Source organism: Chiloscyllium punctatum, chromosome 1 (genome assembly GCF_047496795.1).
Source record: "Chiloscyllium punctatum isolate Juve2018m chromosome 1, sChiPun1.3, whole genome shotgun sequence".
NCBI classification, from domain to species: domain Eukaryota; kingdom Metazoa; phylum Chordata; class Chondrichthyes; order Orectolobiformes; family Hemiscylliidae; genus Chiloscyllium; species Chiloscyllium punctatum.
The window spans coordinates 161,980,044-162,006,816 of record NC_092739.1 but is presented as its reverse complement, the minus strand read 5'-3'; the positions used below and the strand labels follow the sequence as shown (position 1 = coordinate 162,006,816).

General features: G+C 41.9%; 1 protein-coding gene across 1 annotated transcript in view; it reads right to left on the bottom strand.

Moving 5' to 3' along the window:
• Positions 1–3,748: 3,748 nt before the first annotated feature.
• m1ap (meiosis 1 associated protein) overlaps positions 3,749–26,773 on the bottom strand; it is a 64,036-nt gene continuing 41,011 nt past the window's right edge. Inside the window, exons 7-9 of the mRNA XM_072575740.1 lie at positions 8,755–8,961; positions 6,856–7,020; positions 3,749–3,775 (exon numbers count right to left, since the gene is read on the bottom strand). Of these exons, the coding sequence (XP_072431841.1) occupies positions 3,749–3,775; positions 6,856–7,020; positions 8,755–8,961 (399 nt within the window). The remainder of the gene's footprint in view (positions 3,776–6,855; positions 7,021–8,754; positions 8,962–26,773) is intronic.

Here is a 26,773-nt window from a genome sequence, read left to right as displayed (position 1 = left end):
AATGGTGAGAAATTGTAGCACACTGCTGTGCAAAAAGACTTCGGAGTCCTTGTGCATGAATCACAGAAGGTTGATCTGCAGATACAACAGATAATTAAGAAGGCAAACAGAATTTTGTCCATCATTGCTAAAGGGATTGAGTTTAAAAGCAGAGAGGTTATGTTGCAGCTGTATAGGATGCTGGTGAGGCCACAACTGGAGTACTACATGCAGTTTTGGTCTTAGTTAAGAAAGGATGTACTGGCACGAGAAGGGTTGCAGGGGAGGTTTACTAGGTTGATTCCAAAGTTGAGGGAGTTGGTATATAAGGAGAGACTGAGTAGACTGGGAATATATTCATTGGAATTTAGAAAAATGAGGGGGGAAGGGGATCTTACAGAAAAATATAAAATTATGAAGGGAATAGATAAGGTAGGCGTAGAGAGCATATTTCCACTGATGGGTGAAACTAAGACAGGAAGGCACATCTCAAAGTTAGAGGGAGCAGATTTAGGACTGAATTGAGAAGGAACTTCACCCAGAGGGTTGTGAATCTATGGAATTCCCTGCTGAGTGAAATGGTTGAGACATTCTCATTAAATGTTTTTAAAGCTAAGAAAAAATTATGGTTGCAAGGTATTTTGTAAATGTCATTGGTTTTGTTTATTGTCTGTATAGGGTCTTTCAAGTTCATTAGCTGCTATTTTAGTGTGTTGGTGGGTTTGTGGCTACCATGATGCCAAGAGGTCTGGCAGTCATTTCTGAGATGTCTTTGATGTAGGGGAGAGTGGCTAGGGTTTCTGGATGTGTTTTATCTGCTTTTGGGGGTTTGTTGCTGAGAAATCGGCAGACTGTGTTCATTGGGTACGCGTTCTTTTTGAATACACTGTATCAATGATTTTCCTCTGCTCTGCATAGTTCCTCTGTGCTGCAGTGTGTGTGACTCATTGAAACAATGTTTTAATGCAGCTTCATTTATGGGTGTTGGGATAATTGCTTCTGTAGTTAAATATTTGGTCAGTATGTGTTGTTTTCCTGTAGACGCTGGTCTGAAGTTCCCCATTGGCTGTTTACTCTATTGCAACATGTAAGAATGGCAATTAGTTGTTGTTTTCCTCCTCTTTAGTGAATTTTATACCAGTAAGGGTATTATTGATGGTCTTGAAGGTTTCCTCTACTTTGTTTCATTTGGTGATGACGAAAATGTCTTCCACGTAGCAGACCCAAAGTTCGGATTGGATGGTTGGCAGAGCTTTTTGTTCGAGTTTCTGCATTACTGCCTTTGCTAAGAACCGTGATATTGGAGATCCCATGGGTGTTCTGTTGGTTCATCTTTAGATTTTGTTGTTGAAAGTGAAATGGGTGGTAAGGCATATATCCGCTAGCTTGACAATATTGGTCTTGCTGATGAAGTTGATGGTGTTTGGTGTATGTGTGCCTTTGGTTCTTCTAATAATGTAGTCAGTGTTTCCTTGGTCAGGTTGATGGTGATGGATGTGAACAGGGCTGTTACATCAAAGGATCATTATTTCATCCTCTTCTATCTTGGTGTCTTTGGTCTTCAGGAATTCTTGGGTGGAGTGAATGGAGTGGTGCGAGTCTTCTACTAAATGTTTTAGTCTTTGGTGTAGCTTCTTGGCCAATCTGTAAGTTGGTGTTCCAGCTAGCGAGACTATGGGTCTCAGAGGGATTCCTGATTTGTGAATTTTTGGGTAATCCGTAGAAACATGGTGTGTTGGATCCGTCTGGTTTCATTCATAAGGCCGCAGCTGGAGTATTGCAAGCAGTTCTGGTCACTGCATTATAGGAAGGATTTAGAAGTTTTGGAAAGGGTTCTGAGGAGATTTACTAGGATGTTGCTTGGTATGTAAGGAAGGTCTTAAGAGGAATCGCTGAGGGAACTGAGGCTGTTTTCGTTGGAGAGAAGGAGGTTGAGGAGTGACTTAATCGAGACTTATAAAATAATTAGAGGGTTAGATAGGGTTGACAGAGAGAGCCTTTTTCCATGGATGGTGAAGGCTAACATAGCTTTAAATTGAGGGATGATAGATTTAGGACAGATATTTGGGGGTAGTTTCTTCACTCAGAGAATAGTAGGGGCGTGAAATGGCCTGCCTACAAAAGTAGTAGACTTGCTGACATTAAGGGCATTTAAATGGGCATTGAACATACAAAGGGATAATAATGGAACTGTGTAGGTTAGATGGGCATCAGATTACTTTCACAGGTTGGCACAACATCGAGGGCCGAAGGGCCTGTACTGCACTGTAATGTTCTATGTTCTATGAATGTATAAGGGGTGTGATTTAAATATACTTTAATTGTTTTTGACTTTGGAGTTTTCAATTTGAACTGATGGCATATGGGTTCTGTATGGATTCTGAAATGGTTTAATGATTAACTTGTAACTATTTTTAAAGCCATGATGATTTATTTTGAAACACAGTGAGAGAATTTTATGAGTGAAGGTAAACAATTGTGTGTTAGGCTTCAATTTGGAAGGTCAGGGATTAATTATTTTCTGCAAGACTAGATATATAAAGCAATTGCTTCCCAAAAAGGGATTTGATAGTTTAAATTTTTTTTAAAATAGTTTAAGAGTTTAGTAAAAGTTCCAGAGTAGCAATGCTTGGTTAAATAATGAAGAGGTTATTAGACGCTGAGAAAGTTTATGTTTTTATATGGCAAATCAGGAATAGCATCAGCTGGGATCATAAGTCCCCATGGAAGCTATACTTCTCCACTCACTCCTATCTTGCCAAGCTATATCCTCCTACCTATTTCTCCATGCTCTAATGCCCCCAATGACAAGTTATGGCATTTCCAAGCCCTTTTACTCACTATATTGTGCAGAAGTAATCAAATCTCCAATAAAAATAGGATGCCAGAAAGTGCTTTTAAAATTATTCAATACTTTCCACTATGTTAAAAGATTTTTGAAAAAGTGTGTGTTTTGTGGTCTTATTCAAGCAGAGAGTAGGCAGCCACATTCCTCAGCTCTGCAGGTGTGTCTTCAGGACAGCTTTGCCCAATGACAAATGTTTGCTTGGTTTTTCAACAAGGACCAGTTGTGTGGGTTCTCTACATGGTAAGGACTTCTTGGTTGTTTCCAAGGTGAATGGTCACACATTTGTGTTTGAACAATACAGGAGAAGCATCCAGCCTGTGATAGAAAACACGTCACTCTCCCTCTTTCCCTTTTGTGAGGAAATGAGCATTCCAAGAAATTAGCTACTCTTTTTGTTTGAAAGGAAAAAGGATTTAAAAAAAACTTTTCAGAGACACTAAACTAGTGTCTCTGTTCACAATCCCAGGTCCCGAAAGGGATCAGAAGGGAAAAGAAGAACACTCCATAAACATCAATGATCTGGACTAGTGCCAGAATTGTATTTCACTGATTTTTTCCCTCTTCTTTCCCTACCTGTCTAATACTTGTCTCTTGTTTCTTAATGTCTGCCTATAGGTATTTTTTAGAAGTTAAAGAGGATTATGTTAGTATTTGTTTCTTTTACACTGAGTTTGTCAGTCAGGTAAATTGAGGAATTTGGACAGTTTGATTAAATCTTTTCACATCTGTGATGGCTCTTGGAATCAAATTACTTGATTTCCATTTCATTACACCAGTTCTTCATAATAAAGTTTGCAGGCTCTTCAGTAGGACTTTGAAACAAAGACAATGTAAAAGTGGACATGAAGTTGGAATAAGTGATTAGGTTAAATGGATCACAGAAATACCACAGACAATACTGGAAACTATTATAGCATTCCTTCAAGTGAAAGAGCTGTCACTGACCACCTTAAAAGAGATCATAAAAGAAAGGTTAACTGAATTGTAAGATAAATTAGAAATTGAGTTGTTTGCCACAGCTAAGAAGGCAGACATACCTGAAGAACTTGCACAACATTTGGGTTTAATAGAAATAAAGGAGAAACTGGACTCTCTAAGTAGTGAGGCATCAGAATTGAGTTACAACTTAAGCAGTTTGTTTAAGAAAACGGAACTAGACTCTTTAAAAAAAATCTGAATTTCAGAGAGAAGATAAGATAAGAAAAGGGAGATGGAAGTGAAAGTGATGGAAGTGGAAAGGCTGGAATGAAGCATGTAAAAAAGAAAGTTATTCTTACCACTAAGATTCTGGTCTCAGTCAGTTCAGCTGGATCACATCCCAGCAGTATTGTTCCTTCCTGGACCAGTACTGGTACCAGTGTTCCATGAAAAGGTACCCTTCCATCTAATGACACCTTCTTCAACCATGTGTTCACTTCACTGATCACCATACCATATGTCAATTTGGATATGGCGTGGGACATAATCTAGAGACTATAAGTTTTGAAGTCTTATTCTATAATTTACTTCCTAGTACTTTCATACAATACCTCTTGCCTACACTTCACTATGTTTCTGGTCCCAATATCTTGCCAATCTCTGTGGTGCAATTAGTCAGCACGTTTGGCTGTTAACCGAAAGGTTAGAGGTTTGAAACCACCCAGGGATGGAGTGCTCAGTGTTCTCACTCCAACCGCTTTCTTGGGACGGCACAGTGGCTCAGTGGTTAGCACTGCTGCCTCAACACCAGGGACCCAGGTTCAATTCCAGCCTTGGGCGACTGTCTGTATGGAGTTTGCACATTCTCCCCGTATCTGTGTGGGTTTCCTCCAGGTGCTCCAGTTTCCTCCCACAGTCCAAAGATGTGCAGGTCAGGTGAATTGGCCATTCTAAATCACCTATAGTGTTAGGTGCATTAGTCAGAGGGCAATGGGTCTGGGTGGGTTACTCTTTGGAGAGTCGGTGTGGACTTGTTGGGCCGAAGGGCCTGTTTCCACATTGTAGGGAATCTTATCTCATATGGATCACAATGGCTGGATCCACCCATTCCAAATGCACTACCTCTTTGTGTTTTCAGACCATGTCATATTGGCATCAGAAAGATAGCATAGGGAATTTATGCAGAAAAGAAACTTTGGCCGCAAGTCTATTAGGCAATGATCAGCACATAATACCCTAGTGGTTTTTTTTTCCTTAAGGTTCATCCTGAGCAGTTCTGTGATGTAGGACTCTGTTCTCCATAGGTCACAAACTGTTCCTAAATGCATAACAAGATTAACATCAACTGCAGCTGGAGGTGAAAGCTGCTCTATGTTCTGCCTGATACTTACTGGTCTTCCAATGACTGAGGTTGCAGACTGAAACATTCAAAGTGGAGGACTATGTACTCGGGGTGCACTAAAGCTTTGTGTAGTCACCACAAGGATTCAGTGGGAAAAGTCACTGTCTAACTTCATTTAAGCCATGATATGTGGAGGAACTCGAATGTGTAGAACCCACCTGGACTGTGTGCCTTACCAACAATGTAGATTGTGAAGACTAACAATAGTGAGGGATCCCATATTAGAATTTCCAATTTGTACTGGTTTCCCATCAGGCTGTATGGCTGACTTTTTTTTGTTTTGTTATTCACTCCTGAGATGAGGGCATTACTGGCTGGGTCAGCATTTATTGCCTGTCCCTATGGAATGTATTTTGAAAATATTATGACTATTACAATCACACTGTATGGTCAAGTTAAACTTTATTGCAAGTTCTACAATATTCATTAAAATGTTTCGTAAAGCATTTTATTTTCAGTTTGAGAGTGGGAAACTTGGATTGGAAACAACTGTGATTAACCTCTCAGACAATGAACCTGGGGAATGGTTTTGAGGAACAAGGAAATGGCAGTGGAGTTAAATATATATTTACCATCAGTCTTTATGATGGAAGACCATAAGAAAGCTAGCACAGAGGTGCAGCAGGTAAATAGGAAGCCTAATGAAATGTTGGCCCTTATTTCAAAGGGATTGGAGTATGAGATTAGGATAAGTCTCATCTGGAATACTGTGAGCAGTTTTGGTCTGCTTATTTAGGAAAGATATGATTTCATTAAAGACTTTTCACAGAAGGTCCACTGGGATTATCCCTAGTATGAAGGGACTGCCTTAGGAGCAAAGACTAAACAGGTTGGATCTTTACTCACTGGAATTTAGAAGAATTTGAGGTGATTTTACTGAAACATGTGGGATTCTTAGGGGGCTTAATAAGGTAAATGCTCAGAAAAGGGTGCCAAATTAATTCTGCGATGAGGAGGAATGTCTTCTCTCAGAGAGTTGTGAATCTTTGGAACTCTTTGCAACAGAGAGCTGTGGGGAAGAGTCCTTTTGCATATTTAAGGCTGAGATGGATAGATTGGAATCAAGGGTTATAGGAAAGAGCAGGAAAATGGATGAAAGAGGAATGTTGGATCAGCCATGTTCCTACTGAATGGTGAAGCAGGTTCAAGGTGCCAAATGGTCTATTCCTGTTCCTATTTCTGTGTTCTTATTTTCAAACTGTGTAAGTCAAAAGACAGAATAACATCTCGACTCTGCATCATTCTTACAAAGGGTGTACCTGTATCACTAATTACAGAATCTTCCACAACTGTTCATTTTACCTGCTTCTCCTCTCTCTGGACACCTCGATCAGCAAGGTGAAATGGTCCACATTCTGCTCCTCGGATGCTGCCTGACCTGCTGTGCTTTTCCAGCACCACTCTAATCTAGACTCTGATTTCCAGCATCTGCAGTCCTCACTTTTGCCCATACAACTTTGTCTGCCATAGATTAGTCTATATTTTAGTTAGTTGTAAGTTTATTTATTTTTCTGTGCATGAGCCTGCTCTCAGCATTAGAACAGTGGACAAAAATTTTAAATATTTATTCCTTTAAGCTTACACAAGCCAGTACAAAAATTATTATGGAACAGGGTCTGTTTGTTACCTTCCAGGCAGGTTCAAAGGTGCACACCCAGACAAATTAGGAACACAGTGTGGGAAGCATGAATAAAGTAAATATAAATACCTGTCTGTATGGCTGTTCAGGATGATTTTGTTCCTTACGTTGTACTTGCTTTGGTTGCTGACGGTAAGGAGTTCTGACCAAAGTTCCTCTGAGATGTTTATACAGATTACTTTTGAGACACTGTGGGTTCAAAGTTGATTCCACATCGAGCCCTTCCAATATGCCCTGTAAGAATATCAAATAAACATTGTTTTGTGAGGTTATGGATCGCAGAACACCTGAAGAGTCAGTGGGGAACATATTCCTGCTGGGACTGTGATGAAATGAATGTTCCCAAGATGTTAGCTACTCTCTTTTTTTCTTTCTTGAACCTGTGCATTAACATATTACTTACATATCTAAGCATCATACCAGCACTGAAATTCATATGCTTTAGTACTCACTGTCCACTGGAATAGTGCCAGATGATTGGAGGGTGGCAAATGTTATTCCCTTTTTCAAGAAAGGGAATTGTATAACCCTGGGAATTACAGACCAGACAGTGGTGGGCAAATTATTGGAGAGGATTCTGAGACAGAGTTTATAATTATTTGGAAAAGCATAGTTTGATTCGAGGTAGTCAGCATGGCTTTGTGACCGGGACTGTATGCGTCACAAGCCATACTGAATTCTTGGAGGATGTGACAAAACACATTGATGAAGGTGGAGCAGTGGATGTGGTGTACATGGATTTTAGCAGGGGATTTGATAAGGTTCCCTATGGTAGGCTCATTCAGAAAGTAAGAGGCAAGGGATAAAGGGAAATTTGTCTGTCTGGATTCAGAATTGGCAGGACGATAGAAGACAGAGAGTGGTAGTAGGTGGAAAGTATTCAGCCTGGAGCTCGGTGACCAATGGTGTTCCGTAAGGATCAGTTCTGGGAACTCTGCTCTTTGTGACTTTTATAAATGGATGAAGAAGTGAAAGGGTTAGTTAATAAGTTTGCTGATGACATGAAGGTTGATGGAGTTGTGGATAGTGTGGAGGGGTGTTGTAGCTTGCAATGGGACATGACAGAATACAGAGCTGGGCTGAGAAGTGGCAGATGGAGTTCAATCTGGAAAAGTGTGAAGTGATTCATTTTGGAAGGTAAAATTTGAATGCAGATTGCAGGGTTAAAAGCAGGATTCTTGGGGTCTGTATCCATAGAGCCTTCAAAGTTGTCACTCAAGTTGGTAGGGTTATTAAGAAGACATATGGTGTGTTGGCTTTCATTAGCAGTGGGCTTGAGTTTAAGAGCCACAAGATTATGCTGCAGCTCTATAGAGTCATGGCTGGACAACACTTAAGAGTATTGTGTTCAGTTCTGGTCACCTCATTGTAGGAACGATGAGGAAGCTTTTGAGAGGGTGCAGAGGAGATTTACCATGATGCTGCCTATACTAGAGAGCACATCTTATGAAGTTGAGGGTTCTAGGGCTTTTCTCATTGGAGCGAAGAAGGATGAGAAGTGACTTGATAGATGTGTACAAGGTGATGAGAGGCAGAGAATAGAGTGGATAGCCAGAGACTTTTTCCCAGGTTGAAAATGGCTTTCATGAGGGGGTATAACTTTAAGGTGATTGGAGGAAGGTTTAGGTGAGATATCAGAGGTAGGTTCTTTACACAGAGAGTGGTGGGTGCCTGGAATGCACTGCCAGCAGTGGTAGTAGTGTCAGATACAGTAGGGCCGTTTAAGTGACTCTTGGATAGGCACATGGATGATAGTAAAATGTAGGGTATGTAGGTTAGTTTGATCTGAGAGTAGGATAAAAGGTCGGCACAACATCGAGGGCCGAAGGGCCTATACTGTGCTGTAATGTTCTATGTTTATTTATGTGATAGCCGGACTTTTAAAAGTAAATTCTATTTGTATGGAAGTGTCAGTACCCTCTGTTACCTCCTTTCAAATCTATATGAATAACCTACACAGGCACTCACCTCTATATTACTTAGAGCTGTTTCTGGTGGTTCATCAGATCTGTAAGGAAGATCACAAGGTAGAAGGAGTTCTTGCACTGCTACAGGCTTCACCAGGAGTGTCAGTGAGGTGGAAGGCAATATGATGTAATAGGAGTTAACATGAACAGACCAACTGGGTCCCACAACCTGAGGTTCTGAACGAGCGAGAAGCATCAAGTCTTTTTTCTATGAAATTAAAAGAAAAAATGCAGCAGTACACACAACTCTCCAAATAACTTGGCAATCAATTAAACACTTCTTGAAATGTAGTCCAATACAGCAAGGTATTCATGACAAGAAAATTTGTTTTCATCATGGCTGTTCAGGGCTAACTCTCCAGCTCTTCTTTGAAATATTATGGGATTGCATACTGTGGCAATGTTGTGGCTTTAAAGGGTGTGTTTTGTCTTGGTTTCTTTTAGAAACAGATTGGGGGACGGCGGTGGGCAGTCTATGAGAAGATTACTGAGGCCTTGGGGATTTTTTAAAAAGTTGGAACAATAGAAGCAACCTGAGTGGATGTAGTCAAACTGTCACAGATCAAGGATTTTTAGTTAGTTTTCAGCAGTTGGTGTTGAGATCTTGAAGAAGTGGAAGCTATTTCTCGCACTCTCGATTACACCGAAAAGCTAGGGTTCTCCTCCTAGGCTACTGAATTGCATGTGAGACAAAATCTGATTTCTGAATTTGCCTTATGTGTTTATGGGATGTTAGTACATTGAAATAGTTAATTAGTTATAGTTACTGTATATTACTCTGTTAAGTCAATAGAGTTGTTATTCCAAGTTCTTCTTTTCTTTGTTGTATTTTAACTATAGTTTGAATAAATTATGTTTTGCTTAATGTCCAGTAGTTTGACCAATCAAATTGCTTCCAGAACATAACTTCTGACATCTACCTTTTAAATAAGAAAAAGTTAGGGTGTAGGCTACATTCTTAATATACTTGAGTTGTTCTGATCTGGTCCATAACACATACAAACATTGCAAAATATGATGCTGGTGTTTATCATTTTGTTTAAAAAAATAGCACTTCCAGGGTATAGTACTGCCAGTGCAGATTATTTGTTCAAATCCCTAGACTGGGACCTGAACCTATAACTAAATTCCTGACTTCAGAGGAGAGAGGGCTGAGGCACAGCTGAAAAATTGAAGAATTCAAGTTATTAACAACATTATTTCCTACCAGTTCAATGCAGTATGATAGGATTTGTTCACAAGTTACCAGGAAGCTAAATGGTGGCACAATGGTTAGTACAACTGCCTCACACTCCCAGAGACCTGGGTTCAATTCCCACCTCAGGTGGGTTTCCTCCAGGTGCTCTGGTTTCTTTCCACAGTCCAAAAAAATGTGCAGGCTAGGTGAATTAACCATGCTAAATTGCCCATAGTGTTAGGTGTAGGGGAATGGGTCTGGGTGGGTTGCTCTTCGGAGGATTGGTGTGGACTTGTTGGGCTGAAGAGCCTGTTTCCACACTGTAAGTAATCAAATCTAACACTGTCTCAGCCACAGATATTCATTTTCATTGATAGCAGCTTATATATGTGATTACCTAACAAACGTACACCATCATTCAATGTGAAACTACAGATATTCTCTTTTACCAAGGCTTGCAATTCTGACATGTATGTATCAATGTTATAGAGTCATAGAATCATAGAAATGTACAGCATGGAAACAGACCCTTCGGTCCAACCTGTCCATCCCGACCAGATATCCCAACCCAATCTAGTCCCACCTGTCAGCACCCGGCCCATATCCCTCCAAACCCTTCCTATTCATATATCCATCCAAATGTTGCAATTGTAGCAGCCTCCACCACTTCCTCTGGCAGCTCATTCCATACACATACCACCCTCTGCATGAAAAGGTTGTCCCTTAGGTCTCTTTTATATCTTTCCCCTCTCACCCTAAACCTATGCCCTCTAGTTTAGGAATCCCCAACCCCAGAGAAAAGACTTTGTCAATTATCCTATCCATGCCCCTCATAATTTTGTAAACCTCTATAAGGTCACCCCTCAGCCTCTGACACTCCAGAGAAAACACCCCCAGCCTGTTTAGCCTCTCCTTGTACCTCAAATCCTCCAACCCTGGCAACATCCTTGGAAATCTTTTCTGAACCCTTTCAAGTTTCACAACATCTTTCCGATAGGAAGGAGACCAGAATTGCATGCAATATTCCAACAGTAGCCTAACCAATGTCCTGTACAGCCGCAACATGATCTCCCAACTCCTGTACTCAATTCTCTGACCAATAAAGGAAAGCATACCAAATGCCTTCTTCACTATCCTACCTACCTGCAACTCCACTTTCAAGGAGCTATGTACCTGCACTCCAAGTCTCTTTGTTCAGTAACACTCCCTAGAACCTTACCATTAAGTGTATAAGTCCTGTTAAGATTTGCTTTCCCAAAATGCAGCACCTCGCATTTATCTGAATTTAACTCCATCTGCCACTTCTCAGCCCATTGGCCCATCTGGTCTGGATCCTGTTGTAATCTGAGGTAACCCTCTTCGCTGTCCACTACACCTCCAATTTTGGTGTCATCTGCAAATTTACTAATTGTACCTCTTATGCTCGCATCCAAATCATTTATGTAAATGACAAAAAGGAGAGGACCCAGCACCGATCCTTGTGCCACTCCACTGGTCACAGGCCTCCAGTCTGAAAACAACCCTCCACCACCATGCTCTATCTTCTACTTTTGAGCCAGTTCTGTATCCAAATGGCTAGTTCTCCCTGTATTCCATGAGATTTAACCTTGCTAATCAGTCTCCCATGTGGAACCTTGTTGAACGCCTTACTGAAGTCCACATAGATCACATCTACCGCTCTGCCCTCATCAATCTTCTTTGTTACCTCTTCAAAAAACTCAATCAAGTTTGTGAGACATGATTTCCCACGCACAAAGCCATGTTGACTATCCTGAATCAGTCCTTGCCTTTCCAGATAGATGTACATCCTGTCCCTCAGGATTCCCTCCAACGACTTGCCCACCACTGAGGTCAGGCTCAATGGTCTATAGTTCCCTGGCTTGTCTTTACTGCCTTTCTTAAACAATGGCACCACTACATTAGCCAACCTCCAACCTTCTGGCACCTCACCTGTGACTATCGATGATACAAATGTCTCGGCAAGAGGCCCAGCAATCACTTCTCTCGCTTCCCACAGAGTTCTCGGGTATACCTGATCAAGCCCTGGGGATTTATCCACCTTTAAGCGTTTCAAGACATCCAGCACTTCCTCCTCTGTAATCTGGACATTTTGCAAGATGTCACCATCTATTTCCCTACTGTCTATATCTTCCATATCCTTTTCCACAGTAAATACTGATGCAAAATACACATTTAGTATTTCCCCCATTTCGTAAGATGCTTTATATTTAATGTTGCTTGGAGGACTTAAACTTTTAAAGATTATGGAAAGTTTATTTCGTTCAAGTTCTGTGGACATACTTGGAATGGTTTGTTTACAAGAGGTCATTATAAGTTCACAGTGAACACTGAACTTTTTTTAAACAAGGCTTCCTAGAAATCTGATAGCTAGTGATAACATTTCTTTGCTGTAGATCATGTTAGGGCTGATTTGAATAAAAACTGGCTTGGACAGGTGTTTATTTTATCTGGTTAATTTGGAGAAAAGCTTGCTAAGAACCAGCTGATTGATTAATTATTTTTATATCATTCACAGGTTTTGGGTGTCACTGGCTAAGTCAGCATTTGTGGCTCACCCCTAATTGCCTAGAGAGCAGTTTAGATTCAATCTCATTGCTGGGCTGTATTTGATGACACTGATGCATGCATAACATGTATCACTTTAAATCACGAGTGTGAAGATTTTGAGGAGGTGCAGGCGAAGAAATTAAGCCTGGTGTGGGGGCAGACAGGCATGGAGGAGAGATAGGAAATTCTGGTGAAAGGGGAGGGAAGATCAGGATTAGTTGGAGGAGGGGGAGCAGGAGTGGAAGGTGGGGAGAGATTCAGACAACCTGGTAAGAGGGAGAGGCAGGGGGATAGAGAGATATGGGGCAAAAAGGAGGGCCCAGGAGTTCAGGGATCGTGGAAGTGAGCCAGGGAGAGGGATTCTCAGCTCCTGGACCATTCTTGTTGTCACCACCCTGCAGCAGGTTTTCAAATCTTTCTGAAATAACTCCACAGAGGTCAGTATCCCATCACCACATCACCCTTTAATTACATGTGGAGACTCCTTAACACAGATCCAGCTCCCTCAGAGCCAGCTCTCAGAGTGAAAAGAACTTCTGACACTCCTGTTTATATCTGTCAGCAAGGGCTCCCTGATTGGACCAGATTGGCAGCCCCAATCAGGGAACACATATTCTATGAGGTCCACCTGGATAACAATCACTACAACCCTACCCCCTGAGTCTGAGGACTTAGGTCAATTTTTTTTTTGTGTAGCTTCTTCTGGGGGATTTAGCATTGGGGTCAAGTTCCTCCAACTCTGCTTCTAATACCAGTGCCATGTAACATACCTCTTGCCTCTTGCGCCAGGAGGGTCTTGGAAAAATTCATTCTCCTTTTCAAGCAGCAAAGGCATCGAGGCAGTGATATTCATCAAGTCCATCTCAGATTCTGAGGTATCTTCTATGCTAGATGGAGAGGGAGAACCCACAGATCCCAGAACAGACGGAAAGGTAGTCGAGGAGTTGGGCAAGTTTCGTTCCTGCACTGTTTGTGAGTTTGTCATTTTCATATGGTCCACATGCATTTTCAGGACCATCGCACCTACCCAAACTTTATATGTCTCTGGACCTAACTTCATTTTCAACATGCCTCTTACCCATGCAGGGACATTCTCATGGTTAGTTTGGACTGCTCTTTCTGCCATTGGTTGATGGATAGTATAGCGATGTCCTAATATGAAGAATACCATTCGACTTCCGAACGGTAGCTACTTGATGAAGGAGCAGTGCTCTGAAAGCTAGTACTTCAAAATAAACCTGTTGGACTATAACCTGGTGCTGTGTGATTTTTAATTTTGTCCACCCCAGTCTAACACCAGCACCTCCACATCTTGTCCTCTTCAAGTAGACCTGGCAGGGGTTATTATTGCAAATTTACATTCATAAAAGCATTGGTGGAACTTTCTGACTCCAAATATGACTGCAAATCTTCTTTTTCTATCTAGGCATATTTATGCTTTGCATTAACCAAAGTCCTGGATGAATACCCTATTGGGCGTTCCTCTCCATTGACACCTGTGAGCTAATACTATCCAGACAGCCTATGGGGAGGCATTGCATGTCAATACCAGATCTTGCTTGGGATCAGTGTGCCAACACCTTACAGGTTGACAGCTGATTCTTTACTAATGTGCTAATAACAGAGAAAACTAAACAGGAGCACTTAGAGAACTTGGACATAGTACTTAGACATTTCTCCTAGGTGGGGAAATGTCATAAAAGGGAAAAATATGTGTTTCAGGCACCCCAAGTGACCAGCAGGGTTTAAATAGTTGACAAGACCGGATTACACCCATTGGACGCTATCTAGATAACTGGTGATCTGGGCTAGACCTTGTAAAATGTTCTCCATCGTCCACTGAAAAATTGCATAGGTTGACAATACCCAAAATGGCAGTCTTGTATATTGGTACAAACCTTTATGAGTATTAATTGTAACATACTTCTGGAAATTCTCATCCAACTGCAAGTGTAAGTAAGCATGGCTCATGTCCATCTTCATGAGGTCAGCCCCCCTGCCAGCTTTGTGTATAAATCCTCTGTGGAAGGATTGGATATTTATCTGGCTGTGAAAAGCTGTTGACCATTTGTTTAAAATTCCCACAGAAGTAAACCAACACATCAGACTTCACAATTGGTACAGCTGTTGCTGCCTGTTTCGCAAATTGGACTGGTTTGATGACTTGATTCTTTCATTTTCCAGCCTTCCAATTTTTGTCTCTACTTTTTTCTGTAAGGCAAATAGCAGTGGGCAGGCCTTGCAGAGTCCTGGAATTAATTTGTGATCAACGTGCAGGTGGCCTTCGTTCTTTTGATAGTTCCTAAACCTTCCTGAAAGGCTTTCTGGGTATTTAGCACCCAGAACTAGTTCTGGGACTTCACTCAGGCAGCCATTTTCTAATTGAAAAATGTTGTACCAATCTAGGATAATCTTTCTGAACCAATTTCACTCCGTCAAGCTTAGACCCAAACCTTTTCTTGCAAAATGGGAAGGATGTTGTGAAACTTGACAGGGTTCAGAAAAGATTTACTAGGATGTTGGTTTGAGGGTTTGATCTATAGGGAGAGGCTGGGCTGATTTCCTTGGAGCTGAGGCGTGACCTTATTGAGGTTTATAAAATCATGAGGGACATGGATCGGGTAAATATACAAGGCTTTTTTTCTGGGTTGGGGAAGTCCAGAACTAGAGGGCATAAGTTTAGGCTGAGAGAGGAAAGATTTAAAAGGAACCTAAGGAGCAGCTTTTTCACGCAGAGGGTGATGCGTGTATGGAATGAACTGCCAGAGGAAGTGATGGAGGCTGGTACAGTTGCAACATTTAAAAGGCATCTGGATGGGTACATGTATAGGAAGGGTTTAGAGGGATATGGGCCAAATGCTGGCAAATCATTATCTGATTGGCATCGACAAGTTGGACAGAAGGGTCTGTTTCCATGCGGTACATCTCTATGACTCTGCTTCTCATAAGAGACTGGAACCAAAGTTATAATCTTAATCTGTAAAGATTCCCTGGTATAGGTTCTGTCTAGTTTAAGGGTTGGGGTCCTGAGCAAATTTTGTCAAAGACTGTTTCTGCAATCACTGAAACAGCCACACCAGTATCAACTTCCATTCGAACTAGGTGACCATTTAACCAGTCGTTTATTTTGATGTTGCTAAGCAATTTAACTGTTCCAAACCAGGGTGTGCACTCTCCTAGATGCCGGCCTATGAGTTATCTTACTCAATTTAGGTCTAGTGGAACTCTTTTGCTGTCTCAAGTCTACATAACAGCAACAACTTCAATGGCTTGCCAGCCCGGATCCTGAAGAAACTTCTAACAGTTTGACCAAGGCTTTGTTTTGGGATTTTTCTGTGGGCTGACCTAGAATCCCTCTGTTCAGGATATGTTCCAAGAGAGGCGATGCAATTGCTTTCACTCAAGTGGTGTTCTCCAAGCTCAGTTAGACTGGTGAGGTTGTCCACTTCCATTAAAATGCCCTGCAACTCGTATGCTCCACATTTCGCATTTTCTAATGAAGTTCGGCAGCCAGTTGAACTGCCTGTTTGAAGTCAAGTTGGGCTTCAGCTAGTAGGCACTTTTGTTTGGTTACATCATTAATCCCACATATCAATGGTCTCTCAGCATCTCATTAGGGGTTAAATCAAAATCTTGATCTGGATTCAAATTACCAAGTAAAATGATCGCATCTTAGAATTAGAGAAGGCTTGAGGTCTTAATATTCCTTGACTAAATGCATCAACCATTGAAAGCTTTTGGTATCTGGTGCCTCAGGGAAAGTTAGGTTCCTAATAACTGAAAAAGCTGCTGGTCCACAAACTGACAGGAAAATTACTCATTGTGTTTCATCTGCCCCAATGTCATTTGCCCAGAAAACATAAAGCATTCTTTCCACATACTCTACTCAGTCTTCGACGACAGAATACAATGAGTCAAGCTTCACAAATAATGGCATGATGCCAGAAATGTTTAATCCAACTTAAACATGACAGTTGCAGTGAATTTCTTTGAGAGAATGCTTTTCCCTTGTTGCCACTGAAATAATTCAACAGAGGCTGATATCCAGTCACCAAGTCACGCTTTATTTTCATCTGGAGAGTCCTTGGCACTGATCCAACTCCCTCAGAGTGAACAGACCCTTGTACACTTGTGCTTATATCTGTCAGCCTGGGCTCCCTGATTGGACCAGATTAATAGCCCCAATCAGGGAACTCATATTATATGAAGTCCACCTGGCTGATCATATTACAATTATTACATTTTCTCTAAGAGAGTCTGTGTGTTTATGTCTTTGCATGTTGTGTTGGGGTTATTTACTCCCCAGGGCCCAACCATTTACTGTGTAATAACTGGATTTATTCATCTTACCAAAATGTAACACCTTGCATTTGTCTAAACTAAACTCCATTTGCCACTCCTTGGCCCAATTAGAATCATAAAAATGTACAGCATGGAAACAGGCCCTTTGATCCAACTTTTCCATGTGGACCAGATATCTCAACTTAATCTTGTCCCATTTGCCAGCACTGGGCCCATATCCCTCTAATCCCTTCCTTTTAATATACCCATCCAGATGCATTTTAAATGTTATAATTATAACAGTCTCCACCACTTCCTCTGGCAGCTCATTCCATATGCACACCACCCTCTGCGTAAAAAGGTTGGCCCTTAGGTCCCGTTTAAATCTTTCCCCTCTCACCCTAAGCCTATGCCCTCTAGTTCAGGGAAAAGACTTTGTCTATTTACCCTATCCATGCCCCTCATGATTTTATAAACGTTTTGTAAGGTCACCACTTAGCCTCCAACTGCCCAGGGGAAACAGCCCCAGCCTATTCAGCCCATTCAGATAGAATAGTAAAGAAGGCATTGGGTATGCTTTCCTTTATTGGTCAGAGCATTCAGTAGAGGAGATGAGAGGTCATGTTGCAACTGTACAGGACATTGGTTAGGCCACTTTTGGAATATTGTGTGCAATTCTGGTCTCCTTCCTATTGGAAGGGTGTTGTGAAGCTTGAAAGGGTTCAGAAAAGATTTACAAGAATGTTGCCAGGGTTGGAGGGTTTGACCGATAAGGAGAGACTTAATAGGCTGAGGCTGTTTTCCCTAGAACATCGGAGGATGAGAGGTGATGTTATAGAGGTTTATAAAATCATGAGGGGCATGGATAGGGTACATAGACAATGTCTGTTCCCTGGAGTGGGGGAGTCCAGAAGTAGAGGGCATAGGCTTAGAGTGAAAGGGGAGAAATTTAAAAGGATCTAAGGAGCAACTTTTTCATGCAGAGGGTAGTGCATGTATGGAATGAACTGCTAGAGGAAATGGTGGAAGCTAAAACAATTACAACATTCAAAAGGCATTTGGATGAGTATATTAAAAGGAAGGGTTTAGAGGGATGTGGGCGAAGTGTTGGCAAATAGGACTAGATTAATTTAAGATATCTGGTCTGCATGGACGAGTTGGACTGAAGGGTCTGTTTCCGTAATGTACATCTCTATGACTTTATGACTCTATTGTTCTGACCTCATCTATTTTCTTGGACACATCCTTAAAAAGCTCAATCAAGTTTGTGAGACATGATTTCCTACACGCAAAGCCGTGCTGACTATCCCTAATCATTAATTGCCTCTCCAAATACATGTAAATCCTGTCTCTCAGAATTCCCTCTAACAAATTATCCACCAATGATGTCAGGCTCACTGGTCTACAGTTGAAGAGTGTAGTGCTGGAAAAACATGGCTGGTCAGGTAGCATCCGAGGAGCAGGAGGATCGACGTTTTGGGCATAAACCCTTCATTAGGCTTCTGTTTGCAGCCTCTCTTAAATAAAGGCACAACATTAGCCACCCTCCAGTTTTCCAACACCTCACTTGTGGCAATAAAAGATACAAATATTTCTGCTAGCGGCCCCGCTTCCTACAAAGTCCTTGGATACACTTGATCAAGTCCCGGAGATTTGTGTAGCTTTATGCTTTTTAAGACCCCCACCATTTCCTCTTCTATACTGTGGTCTGCATTCAAGACATCAATATTTACTTCCTTGAGTTTCCTAGCCCCCCCATGTGTTTCTACACTGGAATTACTATATCCACCTTACCTGTCAGATCTCTTGCATTCTTTCAGCTACCTCATTTCTGACATGCTCTTGTCTGCCTTATCTAATTAACCTGAGAGTTCATTCTTTTCAACCTCCTACCTAAGTTCCTACATTGTCTCTGAAAAAACCTCATCCCTTTCCCCCTTTCCCTGTTGTTTGTACCAATGTGTACAATGACCTTCAGCTGCTAAGTTTCCCCTTTAACAACTTGCTGCAACCTCTCCTGGATGTCCTGCAACCAGGATGGCAAAACCCCATTCTGAAGTCTTGCTCACGGCTGCAGAATCCCCTGTATGTACCCCTGTCTGGAGAGTCCCTTTAGATTAGATAAGATTCCCTACAGTATGGAAACAGGCCCTTCATACATCTCATACATTCAAAATTGGCTGTACTCTAATTTTGAACTTTTAGAACACATTTAATAAAGACCTTTCCATTCAAGTCTTTAACACTCTAGCAGTCCCAGTCTATGTTTGGCAAGTTGAACTCCCCAACTATTACAACCCTATTATTCTTACCAATATCTGAGTTCTCTCTACATATTTGCTCCTCAGTTTCCCGCTGATTATTAGGAGTCCTCTCGTACAATCCTGCCAAGGTGATCATTCCCTTCTTATTTGTAAGTTCCACCCATATAACTTCACTGGACGATCCGCCAGCAATGTCCTCACTAAGTACAGCAGTTATGCTTTCCCTAATCAAAAACATCACCCCATTTCCCCCACCCCTTGCCTCCCGTTCTATTCTTCCTACAACATCTAAACTATTCAAGATGATCGTCCCCTTCTTATTTGTAAGTTCCACCCATATAGCTTCACTGGACGATCCCCGAGGAAGTTCCTCGCTAAGTACAGCAGTTATGTTTTCCCTTATCAAAATGTCACACCCCAACCCCCGCCTCCCTTTCTATCTTTCCTATAACATCTAAACCATGGAACGTTGAGCTGCCAGTCCTATCCCCCCCTCACTGATGTCTGTATGATAACTGCGATATCCCAGTCTTATAAATGCGCTGAGTTCATCCACCTTACCATAAGACCATAAGACATAGGAGCGGAAGTAAGGCCATTCGGCCTGTCAGATCTCTTGCATTCTTTGAACTACCTCATTTCTGACATGCTCTTGCCTGCCTTATCTAATTAACTTTCTCTCTTTAACTTCCAAATCATCCTCAGCACTCTCACTATTCTCACTACCACTTAGGATCACCCCTACTCACTCTCCATACTAGTTTAAAGGCTCCCAAGTAGCACTAGCAAATCTTCCCACCAGGATATTGGTCTCCTCCAGTTCATATAAAACCTGTCCCCTTTGAACAGGTCCCTTCTGCCCAGAAGAAAACCCAATGATCCAAAAATCTAATTGCTTTTCCCTACACCATATTTTGAGCCCCTCATTTATCTGCCCCATCTTCCTATTCCAACTCTCACCAGCAAATGAGATTACTACCTTAGAGTTCATTCTTTTCAACCTCCTACCTATGTTCCTCCATTGTCTCTGAAAAAACCTCATCCCTTTCCCCCTTTCCCTGTTGTTTGTACCAATGTGTACAATGACCTCCAGCTGCTAAGTTTCCCCTTTAACAACTTGCTGCAACCTCTCCTGGATGTCCTGCAACCAGGAAGGCAAAACCCCATTCTGAAGTCTTGCTCACGGCTGCAGAATCCCCTGTTTGTACCCCTGACTGGAGAGTCCCTTTAGATTAGATTAGATTCCCTACAGTATGGAAACAGGCCCTTCAGCCCAACAAGTCCACACCGACCATCCAAAGAGTAACACACCCACACCCATATCCCTACTTTATATTTACCCCTAACTAATGTACCTAACACTATGGGCAATTTAGCATTGGCCAATTCACCTGACCTGCACATCTTTGGACTGTGGGAGGAAACCTATGCAGACACTGGGAGAATGTGCAAACTCCACACAGACAGTTGCCTAAGGCAGGAATCAAATCTAAGTCCCTGGTGCTGTGAGGCAGCAGTGCTAACCACTGAGCCACTGTGCCGTCCCTTATAATAATTGATTGCCTGAACCTTGACAAATCCCACTTAACAGAAGATTATTAACAGATTCATTATCCTTTGAGTGTTGACATTTTTCCTCATCCCATAAACTGGGGCATTTTTCACTGGAGCACTGGAGATTGAGGAGTAATCTTATCGATGTTTATAAAATCATGAGGGGCATAGATAAGGTGAATAGCAAGGTCTTTTCTCAAGGGTTGGGAGTTCAAAGTTTGAGGGCATAATTTTAAGATGAGAGGAGAAAGGTTTAAAAGGGACATGAGGGGGGTGACTTTTTCATATGGTTCGAATATGGAAATGAACTGCCAGAGGAAATGGTAGATGCAGGTATAGTTACAATATTTAAAAGACATTTGAACAGGCACATGAATAGGAAAGGTTTAGAATGATATAGGTCAAATGCAGGGAAGTGGGACTACTTTAGTTTGGTAAACTTGGACCAAGTTGGACCCAAGGGTCTGATTCCATGCTGTTTGATTTTATGACGATCTCAATCTGAAATGATCTACCAGCTGAGACTGTGTCCCTTGTTCTAGACTTCCCAACCAGGGAAATCATTCTCCCTGCCAGTCTGTCCAGCCCTGCTAGAACTTTTCAATCAGACCCTCTTTCATCCTTCTAAACCTTAATCAATACAGACCCTGTCAAACCAGTTCCTCATCATAGGACAGCCCTGCCAACCCCAATATCAGCCGAGTGAATCTCTGCAGCAGTCCCTCTATGGCAAGTATATCCTTTCTATAGTAATATCAGACCAAGTTAGGAAAGAGTTGTTGAATTGGATAGGTAAATAAAAAAACAATGTGAAGAAGAAGGATAGATTAGATTGGTCAGAGAGAGCTGGTCTGAGACTCAGAGGACAGTGAGCTTGAGAGAAAGTAATGCCAAAAACCGAGGTGTCAGCAGGAGAGAGAATGAGAGAGACAGAAAGAAAGAGAAAGAAAGGGATGGAATGATCCCATAGGAAAACGCTGCCAGAAACTTAAATTAAAAAGCAATGATGGGCAATCAGCAAAAGATAGAATGGCCAGCATAAGGGAAATAGTGCCAACTGGCAAAAGGAAGTCAGAGACAACACTGTTAGGACAAATCACCAGAAGAAGATTCAAGGAGTGAAGCTGCAGGTCCATCAAGTCAGTGATTGGTTTCTTGTGACCCTTAAAGAAAATGTGAGGGCGCAGTGGAGATTTACAAGGACGGTTCCTTGGATGAGGGATTTTAACCACAAGGTTCACTTGAAGAAGTTAGGGTTGTTCTTCCAAGTTAAGAAATAAAAGCTGTTCATATTAGCTAATCATACAAGAACCAGGTGCATGGATTTAAAGTTTTGGGCAAGAGATACACGAGGATATGAGAAAGAAACAGTGAATGGCAATGACCTGGGACTTGTTACACATGAAGATGGCAGAAGAAAATATAATTTCTAAAGGAAAATAGATGTTTACTTGAGAAAAATAAATTTGAGGATATACAGCAGAATAATGATGCGATTAAATTGTTGGAGGGGAGGTGATGGCATTGTGGTATTATTGCTGGACTGTTAATCTAGACCTACATAATGTTCTGGGGACAAGGATTCAAATCCTACCATGCAGATGGTGAAATTTGAATTCAATAAAAATCTGGAATTAACAGTCTAATGATGACCATGAAACTATTGTTGACTATCAGATGTCCTTTAGGATCTGGTTCATTGATGTTCTTTAGGGAAGGAAACTGCCATCCTTATCTGGCCTGGCCTCAATGTGACTCCAGACCCACACCGTGTGGGCGGCATGGTGGCACAGTGGTTAGCACTGCTGCCTCACAGCAACAGAGACCCGGGTTCAATTTCCGTCTCAGGCGACTCTCTGTGTGGAGTTTGCACATTCTCCCCGTGTCTGCGTGGGTTTCCTCCGGGTGCTCCGGTTTCCTCCCACACTCCAAAGATGTGCAGGTCAGGTGAATTGGCCATGCTAAATTGCCCGTAGTGTTAGGTAAGGGGTAGATGTAGGGGTATGGGTGGGTTGCGCTTCGGTGGGTCGGTGTGGACTTGTTGGGCTGAAGGGCCTGTTTCCACACTGTAAGTAATCTAATCTAATCAAAAAACAATGTGGTTGACTCTTAACTGTAACACTTAGGATCAGCCATAAATATTGGGCCAGTCAGCAATGCCCATGTCCTGTGAATGAATTTTTTAAAATGGAGGCAAGGTCATTGAATACTTTTAAGCTAGAGGTGAATAGATTCTTGACGAACAATAGGGCCAAAGATTATCTGATGTAGATGGGAATATGGAGTTGAGGTCACAATCAGATCAACCATAACCTTATTAAATGGTGCAGTAGTCACAAGGGGCCAAATAGCTTACTCTTGCTCATAATTTGTTCATCAATATGTGTTCATATAACTATTGTAACAGCAATTGTGTACTTGCATCTCTACTTTTACCATATTGCTGTAATAAATATATCCTGCCACACGAGGTCCTCAGTTCGCTTTCATACAGTATAAACGTCCTCGAACAGAAAAGGTCATTGTTGCATTTCAATTTGCTTCATAAGCGTTATGAATGCAATAATTATATAGTATACACAGCACAGAAATAGGTACCTCTATGCTGTGAACCAGGATCCTTTGAAAAGCTGAGCTGATGATGACTTCGTGAAAATTGAGCAGAGTGGCCTAACATCACTATGGAGCTGGGCAAGTTGGATCACTGGCTATCAGCTCATGGTCCAAATTTGCCACACCGGGAATAGGGTAAGGAATAACAGAATCAAGGCTTGCCAGCCATTTTAAAGGGCTTCCGAATTATCCTGATTCAATGAAAATCTAGGCTATTAACTCTGTTTCTCTCCACAGATGATGGCTGAATGTTTCCAGTGGTTTCTGTTTTCGTTCCAGATTTCCCCATGCTGCAATATTTTGTTTCTCTTCAACTGAATTGTTAGAAGCATCATAGATAAAACATGGTTATGTATCCCTGTTACGTCATAATTAATCCATGTGCCACATAAGCTAGCAAATAAAATGAATTAATCAGAACAAATGGCACAAAGGTCCAATAATTGTGAGAAAGGCAGCTGTGTAGGCTGAAACAGGCAATGTAGAGAAATATGTGAGACAAGGACTGTGATGCAATATGACATATGAACAACAAGCAATTCAGGCTGCCAGATTACAAACAGCTAAAGTCTGCTTCATTTTATGGAGGAGTGTTAATGTTGTGTCTGAGATCAGGAAAATCACCCACAAGGTGCAAAACATACATTTCCTGACACTAAGACAGCCACAAAGGAAAGTAATTGCAATGGAATGAGCTCAACAATACCTAGCAATGCATTTTGTTTAGTCAATTTGTCACATTGCTATAATCACTGCTGATGCATTTATAAAGCACATTTTCCTTACATAGAGGTATTTTAGAATTTTGCTTAACCAGCCTGTTCAGAAGCATTATTACACATGTCTGGAGCAGGCAGTAGTTGAATGAATGACTTCTGGCTTAGGGGTAGGAACACCATCACTGCACCACAAAAGCTCTCCCCCAAGCTGTTGTTATGCATACTTTCCCAGCAGTGAAAGCTAGATACAGTTCCAAAGACATTTAGGGCTTCATGAACAGGGCAATTTTGTGACCTATGTACACAGGTTCTGAAATCTCTTTGGAATATGGTACATAAGAACATAGGAATTAGGAGCAGGATTAGGCATTTCAGACCTTCAAGCCTACTCTGCCATTTAACATGAGTAAAATTAGGGCGCACGGGATTGGGGGCAAAGTACTAGATTGGATAGAGAATTGGTTGGCTAACAGGAAACAAAGGGTAGTGATTAACGGCTCCATTTCGAAATGGCAGGCAGTGACCAGTGGGGTACCGCAGGGATCCGTGCTGGGACCGCAGCTTTTTACAATATATGTAAATGATATAGAAGATGGTATCAGCAATAACATTAGCAAATTTGCTGATGACACAAAGCTAGGTGGTAGGGTGAAATGTGATGAGGATGTTAGGGGATTACAGGGTGACCTGGACAAGTTAGGTGAGTGGGCAGATGCATGGCAGATGCAGTTTAATGTGGATAAATGTCTGGTTATCCACTTTGGTGGCAAGAACAGGAAGGCAGATTACTACCTCAATGGTATCAAATTAGGTAAAGGGGCTGTTCAGAGAGATCTGGGTGTTCTTGTCCACCAGTCAATGAAGGCAAGCATGCAGGTACAGCAGGTCGTGAAGAAGGCTAATAGCATGCTGGCCTTCATAACAAGAGGGATTGAGTATAGAAGCAAAGAGGTGCTTCTGCAGCTGTACAGGGCCCTGGTGAGACCACACCTGGAGTACTGTGTACAGTTCTGGTCTCCAAATTTGAGGAAAGACATTCTGGCTATTGAGGGAGTGCAGCGTAGGTTCACGAGGTCAATTCCTGGAATGGCAGGATTGCCTTACACGGAAAGACTGAAGCGACTGGGCTTGTATACCCTTGAGTTTAGAAGACTGAGAGGGGATCTGATTGAAACGTATAGGCTTATGAAAGGACTGGACACTCTGGCAGGAGGGAACATATTTCCGTTGATGGGGGAGTGCCGAACCAGAGGACACAACTTAAAAATACGGGGTAGACCATTTAGGACAGAGATGAGGAGAAACTACTTCACACAGAGAGTGGTGGCTGTGTGGAATGCTCTGCCCCAGAGGGCAGTGGAGGCCCAGTCTCTGGATTCTTTTAAGAAAGAATTGGATAGAGCTCTTAAAGATAGTGGAGTCAAGGGGTATGGAGATAAGGCTGGAACAGGATACTAATTAGGAATGATCAGCCATGATCATATTGAATGGCGGTGCAGGCTCGAAGGGCAGAATGGCCTACTCCTGCATCTATTGTCTATTGTCTAACATGATCATGGCTGATCTTATCCTGGCCTGAATTAATCCAGTGAAAATCCTCTTAAACTGCCTCCAGTGGCATTACATCCTTCCTTAAGTAAGGAGTGAAAAACTGTACATAATACTCTAGGTGTGGTCACACCAACATTATCACAACACTGATACCCAGACCCCAATCACAGAAAGCAATTGTCTAACCATGGCAAACCTCTATGGACTGTAACTGGACTACGCTGTCGAGTGACAGTGCTGAGATCTCCAGCTGACCATGCTGACCACTGACTGGACTAAGGGCTATTCCTCTCAGACGTTAAGCCATGGTCACATGATAACATGGTCATAGCACATTCAGCGTAATTGCCAATGTAAGCAGTTGATACATGCTTTGGTGTGACATTGATGTAGCACAGTGGCATACAGCAACATGTCCACATGTCCATCATGTTTGATGGCAAACATGATATGATGCCTGGTTTTCTGTCTGTGCTAAAAGGCAAAGCATGGTAGTGATGCTGTGAACATCCAAGCAAGCACAAAGTGATTGAGCACTAAGAAAGACAGCTCTTGAGATGCATTGTATTCTGATCTAGGAGTTGGGTATCTGTCCAAACAGCCAGTCCTTGTAGCAGCATTGTCAGTGAGTTCCAAAGTGCAGTATTGACATTCTTAATTATATTGTAATTTAGTCCGAGATATGCCATGATAATGTGAAAAGGGTATCACTTTATCAATGTCAACCTACATGGATGGAGTATGCAGGCCATCACTGTGTATGGATTATGTCCTGCACAACTGGAGTGGGATGGCAAAGGTGGAGGCCCAGGGAAGATGAAGTGCAATACTAGGTTCATATCGGGAATTGGTATCATGCAGTTTCTACATGGTACTTAGGAAAATAGCAATCTACAAATAAATGAGGAGAAAGTGAGAGGTGCAGATGCTGGAGATCAGAGTCAAAAGGTGTGGTGCTGGAAAAGCACAGCCGTTCAGGCAGCCAAGGAACAGAAGAGTCAAAAGCTCATGCTTGAAACATCGGCTCTTCTGCTCCTCGGTGCTGCCTAAACGGCTGTGCTTTTCTAGCACCGTACCTTTTGACTCTGCAAATAAATGAGGCAAGTTTAGGTAATAATGAGACGTTAATGCATGTAAATAAGCACCTTAAGGATCACTAATATGATTCTCATCAACCCTTAAAAGCTTAAGTGAAAAATCAGACTTTCTTTTCTCTCGATATTGCGAATCTCATATTTTTCATTCTCACCATTGTCATTGTTGTTCAGAGGCTGAGAAAATTCCACCCATGGT